The sequence below is a fragment of the Microcaecilia unicolor genome, chromosome 3 (genome assembly GCF_901765095.1).
Source record: "Microcaecilia unicolor chromosome 3, aMicUni1.1, whole genome shotgun sequence".
NCBI classification, from domain to species: Eukaryota; Metazoa; Chordata; class Amphibia; order Gymnophiona; family Siphonopidae; genus Microcaecilia; species Microcaecilia unicolor.
Window position 1 is genome coordinate 226,992,289 of NC_044033.1, and position 15,462 is coordinate 227,007,750.

General features: G+C 40.6%; 1 protein-coding gene across 1 annotated transcript; it reads right to left on the reverse strand.

Moving 5' to 3' along the window:
• Window positions 1-1,145: 1,145 nt before the first annotated feature.
• On the reverse strand, window positions 1,146-14,570 carry LOC115464426 (vomeronasal type-2 receptor 26-like). Its single transcript, XM_030194810.1, has 4 exons — window positions 13,839-14,570; window positions 12,722-12,949; window positions 7,593-7,719; window positions 1,146-2,050 (listed from the first exon to the last, which is right to left on the reverse strand). Exons 1-4 carry the CDS (start codon window positions 14,568-14,570, stop codon window positions 1,146-1,148), a joined length of 1,992 nt encoding a protein of 663 aa, XP_030050670.1.
• Between the last annotated feature and the right edge of the window lie 892 nt (window positions 14,571-15,462).

Genomic DNA, 15,462 nt, shown 5'->3' on the forward strand with positions numbered 1-15,462 from the left:
TCAACATCCAATTAACAGCATTGATTGACTTATTAAACAATTAGGTTATTTATTTTTTATTTTATTTGTTACATTTGTATGCCACATTTTCCCACCTTTTTGCAGGCTCAATGTGGCTTACATATTACCATTAACGGCGTTAGCCGATTCCGGTCTGAACAAATACAAGGTATGAATGAATAGAAGGTGATATTGTGGTAGATAAGGTATATGTATGGTGGGTATAATTGGGGGGGGAACTTAGAGAGGGAGAGGGGGAGGAAGAGTCAGGTAATGTCCATTACGGTCTTTGGTTACATTGTGTCGCAGATGTCCAGGTATTTTTATGTTAGGTCAGTGGGGTATGGTCTTCTGAACATGTCTGTCTTTAGTGCTTTCCGGAACTTTAGGTGGTCTAGTGTAGTTTACTGTTTTTGGCAGTGCGTTCCATAATTGTGTGCTTAAGTAGGAAAAGTTGGATGCATAGGTGGATTTGTATTTGAGTCCTTTGTTGCTTGGGTAGTGGAGGTTTAGGTATGATCATGCAGATTTTGTGGTGTTTCTGGTTGGCAGGTCAATAAGGTCTGTCATGTATCCAGGTGCCTCGCCGTAAATGATTTTGTGAACAGTCGTGCAGGTTATGCGCATTGTTATGGAATCTGCTTAGATTTTCATGTGGAAATCTAGCCACGATATAAAGAATCCAGGGGGAAAGCACTGTAAGTGAATGTCGAACTAACAACCTCTACTGTAACTGTATATATAACATTGAATTTATTTTTGCTGAATGTTTTCTTAACTACAATAAAAACATTTGAACTAAATATTATAACTGTATGCCTATGTGGTGGTACTGTGGATTTAAACTAAAAGTATAATCTATTCAAATAGTGACCGAATATTGCCACTATCAATATAATTTCCCATCCTACTCTTGTTCAGCCCTCTTGAGGCTGATGAATGTACAAGCTGGCTTTGAATATTGGACAGATTGTGTATGAGTTGGAATGTAAGGGGGTCTTTTACTAAAGCTTAGCTTGAGTTATTTGCAGTAGGGCCCATAGGAATAAAATGGGCCCTGCTGCATATAACTCAAGCTAAGCTTTAGTATGAGACCCCTTAAATTTTTGTTGTTATTCTTGATTTCATTTATCATTCAGAGAAGTTTAAGTCAGTTTATTTTTTGTGATATACTTCCTGTTGTTCCTATCAGGCCTCAGCAGAATAATGTAGCACTTTGGGATAAAGATACACCCCAGTATTCCAGCACTGGAGGCCAGGATAGCAAATATCTCCACTGCTACCATGTACTTGCCCCTGGTGCTCAGGTATGTTGGGATGAAAGACACCCAGACACTGCAGAACACCAGCATGCTGAAGGTGATGTACTTGGCCTCATTGAAACTGTCAGGTAGATTTCTTGCTAGGAAAGCTACAATGAAGCTGATACCAGCCAGAAATCCCAGGTAACCCAGAACACAGTAAAATGCAATTATTGATCCTTCATTACATTCAATTTGAATTGTTCCATCTTCTGCTTGCATGTTAAGATATGGGAAAGGAGGAGCAGTTCCCAACCAGACAAGGCAAAATAGGACTTGAAGAAGGGAACAGGAAAGGACTATAGAGTATGAGACTCTGGAACCCATCCATTTCCGGAGCTTGCTTCCAGGCTTGGTGGTCTGGAAAGCTATGACTACAGTGATTGTTTTTGCCAGGACAGAGGAGAGCGAAATGGAAAAAGTTATTCCAAAGGCAGTCTGTCGGAGAACACAGGTCACCTTCTCAGGACGGCCTAAGAATATCAACGAGCAGAGGAAACAGAGCATGAGGGAGACTAAGAGAATGTAGCTTAGGTTCCGGTTGTTGGATCTCACAATGGGAGTGTCTTGGTACTTAATGAAGATTCCCAGAATGACAGCAGTGATGAGAAAAAAGAAAATGCTGATAAGGGTCAAAACGATTCCCAAAGATTCTTCATGGGAAAGTAAGTTTATCATTTTGGGGATGCAGACATCTCGTTTTTCATTGGGCCATTGATCCTCTGAGCATCTTATACAGTTCTCCATATCTGAGAGGAAAGAATAGTCTTTTAGCATCTCTAAAATGGCTAAATATTGCTCTTAATTTTAAAGTTATAGGGGTTGATATTCAGCCAGCAGTACTTAGCATTTTGCTGACCACTGCTGCAATTATCCTCAGAAATTCAATGCCAGGCCAAAATAGCCGGTTTTGAGAGAGGTGCTAACTGGACATTTTGAGCAGCACTAGCCAGTTAAGTGTCATTGAATATGACAGGTTAGCCCTGAACAAGTGATTTAACTGGCCAGGAGCCATTTGTTACCAGTTAAATGACATTGACTATTGTTCTGATGTAATTTAAAGGATAATTTTCAAAGCCACTTGCCAGAGTAACTCAGAGAATTGCTCTCCAATACACAAAGTGTTTACAAAACCTGTAGTTTTAGCCATATTCAAAAGGGATTTCCTGAGTTCATCTTTGGGTTGAGGGATTAAAGTATTTTCAGAACATGTAATGTCCAAATCTGTACATCATTTTCCCCTTTCATAAAGAATGTCCAAAATTTGTAAGAAATTTATTGATTACAAATCTATGAAAGTACATTTAAGAGAAAAAAAGCCCACATACATAGTTTGAGAAATGTCAGAGGAGTATTTTCAGGAGAGGAGCATAGATGGGCCATAGATGGGGCTGACATTAACGCTTCCAAGTTTCAGAATATTGTATGTTTCATGCAAAAACGTCACATCTATGTGCTAACATTTATGTGACCTGCTTAATTTTGGTACCTAAATGGTGAAACCCCTGTTACAGAATTGCCTGTTAGGTGTTTTTCATCAATTTATTGCTCATATTCTTTGCAATTCTGAATGAATCCCTAAACAAAGAAATAACCCTCTAGGGAGAGGGAAATGAAAACAGTAACAAAAAAGGAAATCAATCCCTTAAAAAATATCCATGTCACTTAGTACAAAGTATAGGACCTGTTTCATCAGATGTCAAACGATGATATAGTAAAAACATCTATAGAGAATTGGTAAGGGAAAAGGAGAATTCAGTATAGGCTGCAAAATACAGCCGAGCTGTGTATCAGTGAGAATCACCACAAATACAGCTCACTTAGAAAGCTCTATACATCAGTAGAACTCCTGCCAAAATTATCCTCCCTTTTCTACATTTATTTTAATTATTCAACAATGAAGGTTTTAAATTTTTATTGTATAAAAAAGCTGACAGGTCCACAACGTTCTAATAAGTATTAAGTTACAATCCTGCTTATTTTCGAAAGAGAAAAATGCCTATAGTGCGACCTAAATCGGGAGATAGATGTTTATCTCGCAAAGGCGCCCAAATCGGTATAATCGAAAGCTGATTTTGGGCTTTTCCTACTGCACTCCGTCGCGGAAACGAATAAAGTTGACGGGGGCATGTCGGAGGCGTGGTGGAGAGGGAACTGGGGCGTGGTTATCAGCCAAGGAGAGATGGCGTCTTTAGCTGATAATCGAAAAAAAAGGCATTTTTACTGCGATTTTGGGTCACTTTTTTGGACCATTTTTTTTCACAAACAAGTCCCAAAAAAGTGCTCCAACTGCCCAGATGACCACTGGAGGGAATCGGGGATGACCTCCCCGGACTCCCCCAGTGGTCACTAACCCCCTCCCACCAAAAAAACCCCAATTTACAAACTTTTTTTCCAGCCTGTATGCCAGCCTCAAATGCCGTACCCACCTCCATGACAGCAGAATGTGTTTGATCCTCTCACAGCCTTTCCCTGGGTCAGATGTGGCTCTCGGGTGCACTACAGGGTCACATCAGCATTGCATTGTGGTGGGTGTAGGGTATTGGGCTCCGTGATTTCATTAGCTTGTGTTACAGTCTCACGATGTTGGTAGTTGGTAGGCTCTTCTCCCATGGTGCTTTCCCCCTGCCTACTGGGTCAGAGTGTGCCCTGTTGTGTTTCCTGTTGTAGTCCATGCGGTAGTGGCCATTTTTGTAAGCCAGTTTTAGTTCCCTTTCCTGTGTTAGCCACGTTAGAGAACTTAGTTCTTCCCTTGAATGTGGCTGAAAGAGGGCATTGTACAGCATTCTGCCAGCTCTGACCTACTGCTCATTTCAGTACCAGGGAGACTCGTTGCCAGTGGGGCATAACCTCTGATCTGCAATTAACTGTGAGTAAACGCGGTTATTCCAATAAAGGACGTTTTCGGAGAGATTAGTCTTCAGCAGTGGCGTAGCCAAGGGTGGGCTGGGGTGGGCCCAGGCCCACCCACTTTAGGTTCAGGCCCACCAAGTAGCAGCACACCTATAATGTGGCTGGCAGGGACCCCAAGCCCCACCACCCAAAAACTCCCAACAACTGTTTGCTGCTGGTGAAAATTTGCTATTTAAAAGGTATATGGGGGAGAGGGGATGTTTGAAAGACCATATGGCATGCAGGCGAGAGAGGGAGAAACCAAATCACTTGTAGGACAAGGCGGAGTTCTGCCCACCCACCTTGGGTCCAGGCCCACCCAAACTTGGGTGTCTGGCTACGCCCCTGGTCCTCAGGTGTCAACTGGTGTGCCAAGGTTATACAGCAGCAACAAGTCCTAGAGGCCTGCGTGTATGCAGGTCCCTGGAGCACTTTTAGTGGGTACCGCCGTGCACTTGAGCCAGGTGGCCCCAGGCCCATCCCCCCCTACCTGTAACACTTGTGCTGGTAAATGGGAGGCCTCCAAAACCCACTGTACCCACATGTAGGTGCCCCCTTCACCCCTAAGAGCTATGGTAGTGTTGTACATTTGTGGGTAGTGGGTTTTGGGAGAGGGGGGTTGGGAGCTCAGCACCCGTGGTAAGGGAGCTATGCATGTGGGAGCTTTTTCTGAAGTCCACCGCACTGACCTAGGGTGCCCAGTTGGTGTCCTGGCATATCAGGGGGGCGAGTGTACTACGAATCGTGGCCCCTCCCATGACCAAATGGCTCGGATTAGGACGTTTTTGAGCTGGGCGTTTTTAGTTTCCATTATCGCTAAAAAAAACAAACGCCCAGCTCAAAAACTTCCATTTTTTCGAAAATACGGTTCGGCCCGCCCCTTCACGGACCCGTTCTCGGAGATAAACACCCATGGAGATAGGCATTTCCATTCGATTATGCCCCTAAATGTCCATAAACTGGAAAAATAACCCAAACAAGTCCACAATGTAATCTGGAATAACCAGCACCGGAAACCCAGAAAGCAGTAGAAAAACTTACCTCAGTTGATGGCAGACTCTTTCCAAAGAGTCCACCATCAACTTTTGAAAACACAGCACTGGTATCCCTGAAGAAGTTCTGAAAAAGTGCTGTGTTGGACATCTTGTGAGCAGTTTATGAAACAATGAAAGTATCGGTAGACTGAGATAAGATTTTCTACTGCTTTCTGAATTTCCGGTGCTGGTTATTCCACATTACTTTAAGGATTTGTTTGGGTTATTTTTCCAGTTTATGAACATTGCAACCTAATGCTTATTAGAATGTTATGGACCTGTCAGCTTTTTTATACAATAAAAATTTAAAACCTTCATTGTTGAATAATTAAAATAAACGTAGAAAAGGGAGGAGAATTTTGGCAGGAGTTCTACTGAGTATAGAGCTTTCTAAGTGAGCTGTATTTACGGTGATTTTCACTGATACACAGCTCGGCTGTATTTTGCAGCTTATACTGAATTCTCCTTTTCCCTTCCCAATTCTCTATAGATGTTTTTAATATATCATCATTTGACATCTGATGAAACAGGTCCTATACTTTGTACTACGTGACATGGATATTTTTTAAGGGATTGATTTTCTTTTTTGTTATTGTTTTCATTTACCTCTCCCTAGAGGGAATTTTGGCAGGAGTTCTAATGATGTATAGAGCTTTCTAAGTGAGCCATATTTGCGGTGATTCTCACTGAAACACAGCTCAGCTGTATTTTGCAGCCTATACTAAATTCTCCTTTTCCCTTTCTGATTCTCTATACATATTTTTAATACATCATCATTTTAACATCTGATGAAACCTGTCCTATGCTTTATACTAAACGATATATTTTTTAAGGGATTGTTTCCTTTTTTTGATACTTTGAATGAATGGTATTATAATTTTAGTAAATGTTGCTTGTTCTTTGTGCTATGGTAAGTTCCCAACAAGGAATTTTCAAATACTGGGTTAATTTTGAAGACTTCACCATATTTATAGAATACAGAGAAAACTGATTTTATGTGCAAAAAACCCCTAAATTCTATAAATGGTGTCTGAAGTTGGATGCATATATATAGAATAGTCAGTTATTCACATAACTTAATTGGCTAGTTTTCACTACATTGGCCCTTAATTGGTGATAAGAATCAAAAATTGGGTTTCAAAGCACTAACGGACAATAATTTGTAGTTATGTATAAAACCGACTTACACCCCTATTCTATAAACTGAGCATCTAATTTGTATGGCATGGACCTGGGCGGGGCATAGGTGGATCAGGGATGTGCCAAGCAATTAGACAACATGTTATAGAATACTGTCATTTACATGCCTTACAACCTGGCAGGGTGGGTGCCTGCCTAGATTCCCAGTGCCACTACTTTAACCTATAAGATAATATCTCTTGTCTGACCTCTGTGGTAGAAACGTTAAGCTCGATCTAACCTTCTGGACATTCTGACCTCTTCCAGAAAGAGGGAGAAATGGGAAGTGACCAAGTATAATCAGTGGGAAACTCCCCCTGTCTAGAAAACCTTGATTCATCCTGGAATAGTGTCTTTGACTTTCCTGAAATCTCTCTGGCCTCTGACCCTAGTTACAATAGGAGACCCTTCAAGCCTAAGCCTTGGTCTTAAAATCCAGAAAGTTCACTGACTATATGCTATACTACTCAAGCTAGTATACTGAAAGTCTAGGAGTAACTCGTATATAGGGCATGGTGGCCACTTAAGCAATTGCCTTGTTAGTTGTGTAAAGGAATAGAGAACCTTCTGCATCCCTCCTGAGGTACAGAGGAGACCAGATGAAATGACCCATTCCCAGGATTCTATAAAGGTCACCCACATTTGAGTGCAGACCCCAGATCCTCATGCAACTAAACGTCATGATTTTAACTTCAGTTTATTTTTAATGTTGTTATTGTGATATTACTTTTTGCTTGCAATTATTTTATAGCTGATTAGGAATGTGATGCTATTGTACACAGCTTTGGATCTCTTGGGGTTCTGTGGTCTATAAATCCTTGAGAATAAATAATGTCCTTTGAGAAGTGAGGCTGGGCATTAGTACCTGGTCTCTTCATCAACCTGATGCTTCTGACTACTATGAATAGTGCAGCATGTGAGATTGATCACAAGATGTTCTGTTCATCAGCACAGAAATGAGATCCCACAGATTAGTGACTCCAATGGTAAACTAAGCTGCAATAAAAAGGCCAATTTGTACTGCACCTTACTAACTACCTCCCTAAATTAGGCACCTAGTGTACAAGTAAACTTGGATACCTCCATTACATACTTCTGGGTTTCATGTTCTTACAAATTTCACAGAGCAGACACCATTCTGAATAACCTAACACTATGAGCGTCTAATGTTTTACGTATCACTCACCAGTTTGATTGGAGATATGTCCATCTGGACAGGGAATGCAGTCATAGCAGCAGACAGGTTGTCCTTCTCTGGGTAATTTCCTGAAGCCAGGAGCACAGCTCTGAGTGCATCTGGATTGTGGAGGTGTCTGAGGATTGAAAAAAATATACCTCTAGCTTTAAATGACAGTGTTCTGTAGTTTAGAAAATGCAACTCTCTTTTCTGTTCAGTTATGGACCAATTCAGACCTTCTCTTTGCCTATCACAAATTACTGCCTTAGAGGTTTGTTATTTACCCTATAACAGCTAAATTATAGCCAGCTATTTTTCATAGGAAGAAATATTTATACATTTATGTGGAGGTATTTAGGATGAAGAGAAACTTAGGGGCAGAGTTACTAATGTGAGCTATACATTTCTCTCCTGTTCTGGGATGAATGAAAAATGTTGTTTTTAAATTGACTGAGCAAAAACAACAGTTCAAACCAGGGGCGTATCTGGACTCTGGCAGTAGGGGGGGCCAGGGCCAGAGGGAGGGGGCACATTTAGCCCCTCCCCCCTGGCACCACCGACCCCCCCCCCCGCCATTGCCAGAGCCCCCCTGCCACCAACGACTCCCCCCCCGCCATTGCCAGAGCCCCCCCCCTGCCACCAACGACTCTCTCCACCTCCTCTCCCGCCGCCAACCCTCCCCCGCTGATGTTGTTTACCTTTGCTGGCGGGAACCCCAAGCCCCGCCAGCCGAGGTCCGCTTCCGCCTGCTTTAAAAAATAATTCTTCAGCTGGCGGGGGACCCCAACCCCCGCCAGCCGCCGAGATCTTCAAAGTTCTTGTTCGACGTCCTCCTCCGTGGCCATGCTGTACGCTGCTGATTCGGAGTCTGTCTGACGTTGCACCACGTTGTACGTGCGTACAACGTGGTGCGACGTCAGACAGACTCCGAATCAACAGGGGTACAGCATGGCCACGGAGGACGACGAACAAGAACTTTGAAGATCTCGGCGGCTGGCGGGGGTTGGGGTCCCCCGCCAGCTGAAGAATTATTTTAAAAGCAGGCGGAAGCGGACCTTCGGCTGGCGGGGCTTGGGTTCCCGCCAGCAAAGGTAAACAACGTCAGCGGGGGAGGGTTGGCGGCGGGAGGGGGGCCAGGGCGAAATCTGCGGGGGCCCAGGCCCCTGTGGCCCCACGCAGATACGCCCCTGGTTCAAACAAGGGTAATGTCCCCTCACTGGATCCTTTTTCATCGGTACTGGTAGTGCAGATGGTGCGAGGTAATCTTTGAGGTTCCTATTTCTTTTAAATGCTATCAACAATTCTTTTTCCGAAAAATGTGAAATATTCTGAACCAATGGCCAGCGTTTTCTGAATATTTTAATTAGATCTGATGACATATGATCAAAATATAAACAATTTTCTTCTCATTTTTATTAATGTGGGGACATTACCCTTGTTTGAACTGTTCTTTTTGCTCAGTCAATTTAAAAACAAAATTTTTCATTCATCCCAGAACAGGAGAGAAATTTGAATTAAAATAATATTCCAATTGTAAGAGCTCACAGGTAGTGTACGCAGTAATATGTCCATGTGGACTTGTTTACATTGGAAAGACGATTAGAACATTTAATAAACATATTGCTGAGCACAAAAGTGTTATAAAAAGAAACCTACTAGAAAAACCGCTAGTAGAACATATGCATGTTTATAAACATTCCTTTGAAGAACTGAAATTTCTTGCTTTGTTAAGAATCAAAACATATTGGAGAGGAGGAGATGTCAACAGGCTATTGTTACAAGCAGAACAGAGATTTATATTTAAATTTAATACAGTAAAACCATTTGGATTAAATCAAGAGAATGATTATTCAGTTTTTTAATAAAATATAGATTTTCAGATAATTATCTTAGCACTGCATATATTTTATTATTTTTTCCAAAAACATTTTTCCATTGATTTTTACTAAAACTTTGAATTATGAATGCTATTAACAGGTAAACGAAGTTTACTTAGATATATTACATTTGCATTTGACGTTTTTTTGAGACATCATGACGTTATGACGCTGTTACTATTTTGTTTATGTTCAAATATTTTTGTATTACCACCTCTTTAATTTTCTCAGTATAATAGATATAACACCAAGCTAGTGGATTTTTGTTTGATTAAGAACAGAAATAAGGACAGTTGACAGCCTTTGACCTTATCATGAGGCTTTAAAATGGCGGGAAGAAATGAACGTGGTAACGCTGTAATACAGCAAGTAGGAGTGTTGATGTCAAGCAGAGAAACGAGCATAGTAAGTACCCATCTCAAAAGTCTTTTGTTTGTTTGTTTTTTATTTCTTTATTTATACTTTTAAATTACAAACATTCAAGGATAGACCTTGTACAGAAATTCAGGTAGAAATCAAAACTTATTATTCCAAGAATTTCACATAGAATAACTTTTGCTGAATAATATAAAGAAAATGCAATAATTAAAGAAAATATACAATCAGGTATAATATATAACCTTTCTTAGACCCCTATTAATGAAAGGGGGAAAAAGAGTTAGAGAAGTTAAATACAAGTAAATGTTTCAAATAATAGATACAGGCTACATTTTTCTCCAGATACAATTTCATTTCACTTGTTTCAATTCTACAAATGATTTTAGTTGTTCCGGTGAAAAGAAGCTATATTTAGTTTGACCTAACCTCACCACACACTTACAAGGGTAAGCAAGAAAAAGTTTAGTTTTGTTTTTATAGATTTGTTTTGTTGTTGTAAGGCTCGTCCCTATCTTTCATGACCAAAAGAGTTAACAATTTAGAATTGTGTATGTTACCCTCACGCAGATAAGACTTTATTAATGAAGTATGGTCCATCTTTGTGAATTCACCCCACAAAAGAAAATTTAATGTGGAACATAACAACTTGCATTCACAATGGTTTTTTGGATATGCTTATGTTTTGTTAGAGAAGTATCATTCTTTAATGTTGAGAGAAAGTAGGATTACCTAGTTTCAACGGACTGAAATAAGACGCTGTGGTATATGTAAAGTATAGCGAATTGAGGAAGATTATGCTGCTTTTGTATAATCAGTTAAATAGAATAATCAATCCTTTTTGAGAATAATGTGTACTATTCATAAAAACAGCACTAGGCACGTCACCTTTATTCGGTGTGTTTGAGATTCAGTCGGACATTGTTAAGAGGCATGATACCAGTGAAATTATCCTTGATGTTGTGAGAAAGTGGGATTAGCTCATTTACAATAGACCGAGATGAGACGCTGTGAGACATGTAAAATATAGCGTATAGAAGAATCCGTTGCTTGTTTTAGATATGATAGTAAATCTTTTTTGACAATAATGTGTACCCTTCAGAATAATAGCATTAGGCATGTCACTTTAACTTGATATTCAGCTGGGTATTGTTATGAGGTATACTCAGAGTGAAATTAACAATATGTCTTTTAATACATATTTTATATCTGCATTGTAGGATGATTTTTACATTTTTAAGGGGTGCATTTCAGTGTTACCCCTATTTTAGATTTGGAAGCATGCATGATGTACACAGAAAATTAAAGCAAGAGCAGGCTACACTATCAGGCTTATTTTCGAAAGAGAAGAACGCCCATTTTTTGACACAAATCGGGAGATGGGTGTCCTTCTATCAGGGTCACCCAAATCGGCATAATTGAAAGCCGATTTGGGGTGCCCTCAACTGCTTTCTGTCGCAGGGATGAACAAAGTTCACGGGGGCGTGTCAGCAGTGTGCCGAAGGCGGGGCAGGGGCGTGGTTAAGAGATGGGCGTCCTCTGCCGATAATGGAAAAAAGAAGGGCGTCCCTCACGAGCATTTGGCCGACTTTACTTGGTCCCTTTTTTTCAGGACCAAGTCTCGAAAAGGTGCCCGAACTGACCAGATGACCACCGGAGGGAATCAGGGATGACCTCCCCTTACTCCCCCAGTGGTCACTAAACCCCTCCCACACAAAAATCAAACTTTAAAAACATTTTTTCCAGCCTGTATGCCAGTCTCAAATGTCATACCCAGCTCCATCACAGCAGTATGCAGGTAGGTCCCTAGAGCAGTTTTAGTGGGTGCAGTGCACTTCAGGCAGGCAGACCCAGGCCCACCCCCCTACCTGTTACACTTGTGGTGGTAAATGTGAGCCCTCCAAAACCCACCACAAACCCACTGTACCCACATCTAGGTGCCCCCCTTCACTCATAAGGGCTATGGCATGGTGTACAGTTGTGGGGAGTGGGTTTTGGGGGGGGGGGGCTCAGCACACAAGGGAAGGGAGCTATGCACCTGGGAACAATTTCTGCAGTCCACTGCTGTGCCCCCTAGGGTGCCCAGTTGGTGTCCTGGAATGTCAGGGGGGACCAGTGCACTACGAATGCTGGCTCCTCCCATGACCAAATGGCTTGGATTTGGTCGTTTTTGAGATGGGCGTTCTCGGTTTCCATTATCGTTGAAAACTGAGATCGCCCATCTCTAAGGTCTGCAATCTCAACATTTAGGTTGACCATCTCTAAGGTCGACCTAAATGTTGAGATTTGGGCATCCCCGACCGTATTATCGAAACGAAAGATGGATGCCCATCTTATTTCTATTATACGGGTTGCTCCGCCCTTTCCCAGCGCCGTTCTCAGAGATGGGCTCCCTTAGAGATGGTCGTCCCCGTTCGAAAATGCCCCTCCACATATCTTGCATGGATCTGGATATTATTTTCTCCACCTTTCCTGATATATTTTGATATATTCAATTGTATTTATTTTATATTTGTTTTTAATGTTATGAAGAAACTATCGTTTGAGTAAAATTTTGTATATATATATATATATATATATATATATATATATATATATATTCATTATATGTTAAAAAATGAATATATATATTTATATGAGTGTTTTGATTATGTTTCATTTTGTGTATATGTTAATGATTTTAGTAAGATGATTTTTTATTTATGTTTTGTATTTTATAGTTTTACCCCTGACACAGCCTGAGGGCGAAACGTGGCCACGTCGGGTATTGTTTTAATAAGTCACTTCTTTTATTACAGTCTGCTTTCTTGTTTGTCTACCTTACATCAGTAAGCAGATTTTTTTTGCCTTTCTATTTGATCTTAAATAATGTTACATCACTCTAACCTGGGTAAATGCTGCCTCCCACACGATCACTTTTTCATTGACTGTGAAATCCTCCCCAGGGGGTGCATAAGGTTTATAACTTCCAACAATTTCATGTTTCAATGTCCCATTGGGCAGAAAGATCAGATTAATAATACTGTAGTCAATGGGTAGATCTCCATTCTCATCAAACATAATCTCTTCATCCAGAATGTTCTTGAAGTGCACATTCTTCAGATAATGATGAAACTAAAAAATAAAAGGCAAATTTTCAGGAATACCCCGAACAGCCAAATTTCCTTTTACTTATGTATTTGTTTAAGAACATTTATAATTTGTCAGTCTGATGTTCACTCACCATGGAGGCACAGGGGGCATATATGAGAGTCAGCGGACTATTATGCCACTCTTCAGCAAAAAAAAGAGGGCTTTTTTACAGGTGCGCTGAAAAATGATGCTGTGTGCGCCCAAAACCCGCGCCTACACTACTGCAGGCCATTTTTCAGCACGCCATTGTAAATGGACCCCTAAAAGAGTCAAAGTGGAATTTGAACTTGGAACCCTTGGTTCACAGTCCAATGTACTAATCATTAGACTGCCCCTCTGCTCTACAGAAATATCTGTGTGACTATTCTAAGAACAGACGTCCTTGTCCCTGCTTTTTTGCCATTCATACATTGGACGATCCAGTTTGCAAAATGGCTGTTCATGATAGACATCCTCAGATCCATCTTAACAAATTTTTCAACAGGAAATCCTGATTTATTTCTTGTTGGAAAATACATGTGAGATGGATGTCTGTTTTGGATGTTATGAGCTGGACGTCTCTATTCTGACTTGGAAGTCCTTTCAAACATGTCCCTTCCTATGTCAAGCAATTTAAGGCCAGTTCTATACTCAAATATACATGAAGATGTTGACACATATTTGATTCCACTTGGAATCAGAAGAAGAGTTTTTGAGATGAATACACACTCTAGACAGCACATATCATAATAATAAATCTGGTAATAAGATGGACTATTGCTATAAAGAGTGTAGTGGATCACACACAAAATTTTAAACTTCACCCTCCACTCTACCAGCAACAAATTTTCACCAATTCTGTTTTCTGCATTCCTTTAAGAAATGATGTTACCTCCCATGGCAAATAATCCGATAATCTCAGGTGGTCTCCGTTCCACATGGTGATATTTCCAGTCCCAGAGAAAAGCATGTATTTTAGTGCATGTGCCAGAGCATACACAGCATTATAAATGTTATAACTATTGGCAAAGTAGGTATAGTCACATGGGAAGGGGATGGTAGGATCTTCATCTGCACTGCAAGATCTTTTGATGCTTTGGGGGCACTGGTTATTACACAGTGAAGTCCACCAATCTTTAATTATACTACCATTAGGAAACATAATAGGATTTACTTCACGTATAAATTTTAAAAAGCTTGGAATATTTTTCTTTACTCTTGTGAATAGCAAGGTGTTATTCTTGAAACTAATTTCCACAGGATAGCTTGAGGGAAAATCGGTGTCAGTTATAGTGATCCAGACCTTGCCAGGTATCTCCAGAATATTTATCACCCCAAACCTATTCCATGAATTTTCTGTATTAAAATGACCAATGATCACATTAGTTGATGATTTATGAATAGTCTCTTTAATTTTGCGAATTCTCTCTTGTGGCAAGGCATGGATGTGACTGAATATTTCTATGAATTCAATGCAGGCTCCATTCTGCTCAATCCCTCCTTTCAGGATCTGAACAAACCTCAGGCTGCTGTCATCATCAGGCGCAATGATACCAACCCAGATCCAATTGAAATGCTTCAGTAGCTTCACAATCCCAGTACTGATTTTAAAAATGCTAGGCATAATCTGATATAAATATGGAAACTTTATAACATCACTCATAAAATGATTCTGAGAAGTATAACTGATCTGTCAAGAAATATAATCAATTCAGAATTATCGTTGTCTTCCAGAAATCGTGGGAGTTAGCTACTAAGCTGTGGCAAAATATCTTTTTACCACAGTTTAATTTACTGTGGAAATCAATAACACAACTTGTAATCATGACCAACCTCACAAACTGTATTTTTATTTTGCCCTGGAGCATTGGCCCACTAATGTGCAGTCCAATGCTTCTGGGCACCATCTCAAAGGGGATAGAGCCCATTAAAATACTAAGACTGAAAAAAAAAGGTGCCCATCATATAAAGTCCCCCAGAACAGATTCTCACCTCTCTGAAGTCACTCCCACCCTCTATAGCCACATTCTGTTCTAAAAAGATTACCAAACCCTTGAGTCAACCCTATCTCCCTGAACAATTAGCCCCTGAAGTCACAGTCCCAGATCTCTCACCCCCCTGAAGTCATCACCAGCCTCTCAACGCCCCACAGATCCCCTAGAACTACCAAAGGGATCCCTGCTGTCTAGGAGCTGGGGATGGAGAGATCTTAGTTGTTTCTTCCCCATTAGGCTTTGGATTCAAAATGTTCTACTTCTAGAGGTTAAATTACCATGTGCATATGCTGGGGCCACTTGATAACAGTGATCATAACATGATCAGATTTGATATAAGCTCTGGAGTAAGTACACACAGGAAATCCAATACATTAGCATTTAACTTTCAAAAGGAGACTACGATAAAATGAGGAGAATGGTAAAAACAAACAAACAACAACTTAGAGAAGCAGCTGCAAAAGTCAAAAATTTACATCAGGTGTGGATGTTATTCAAAAATACCTTCCTGGAAGCCCAGAC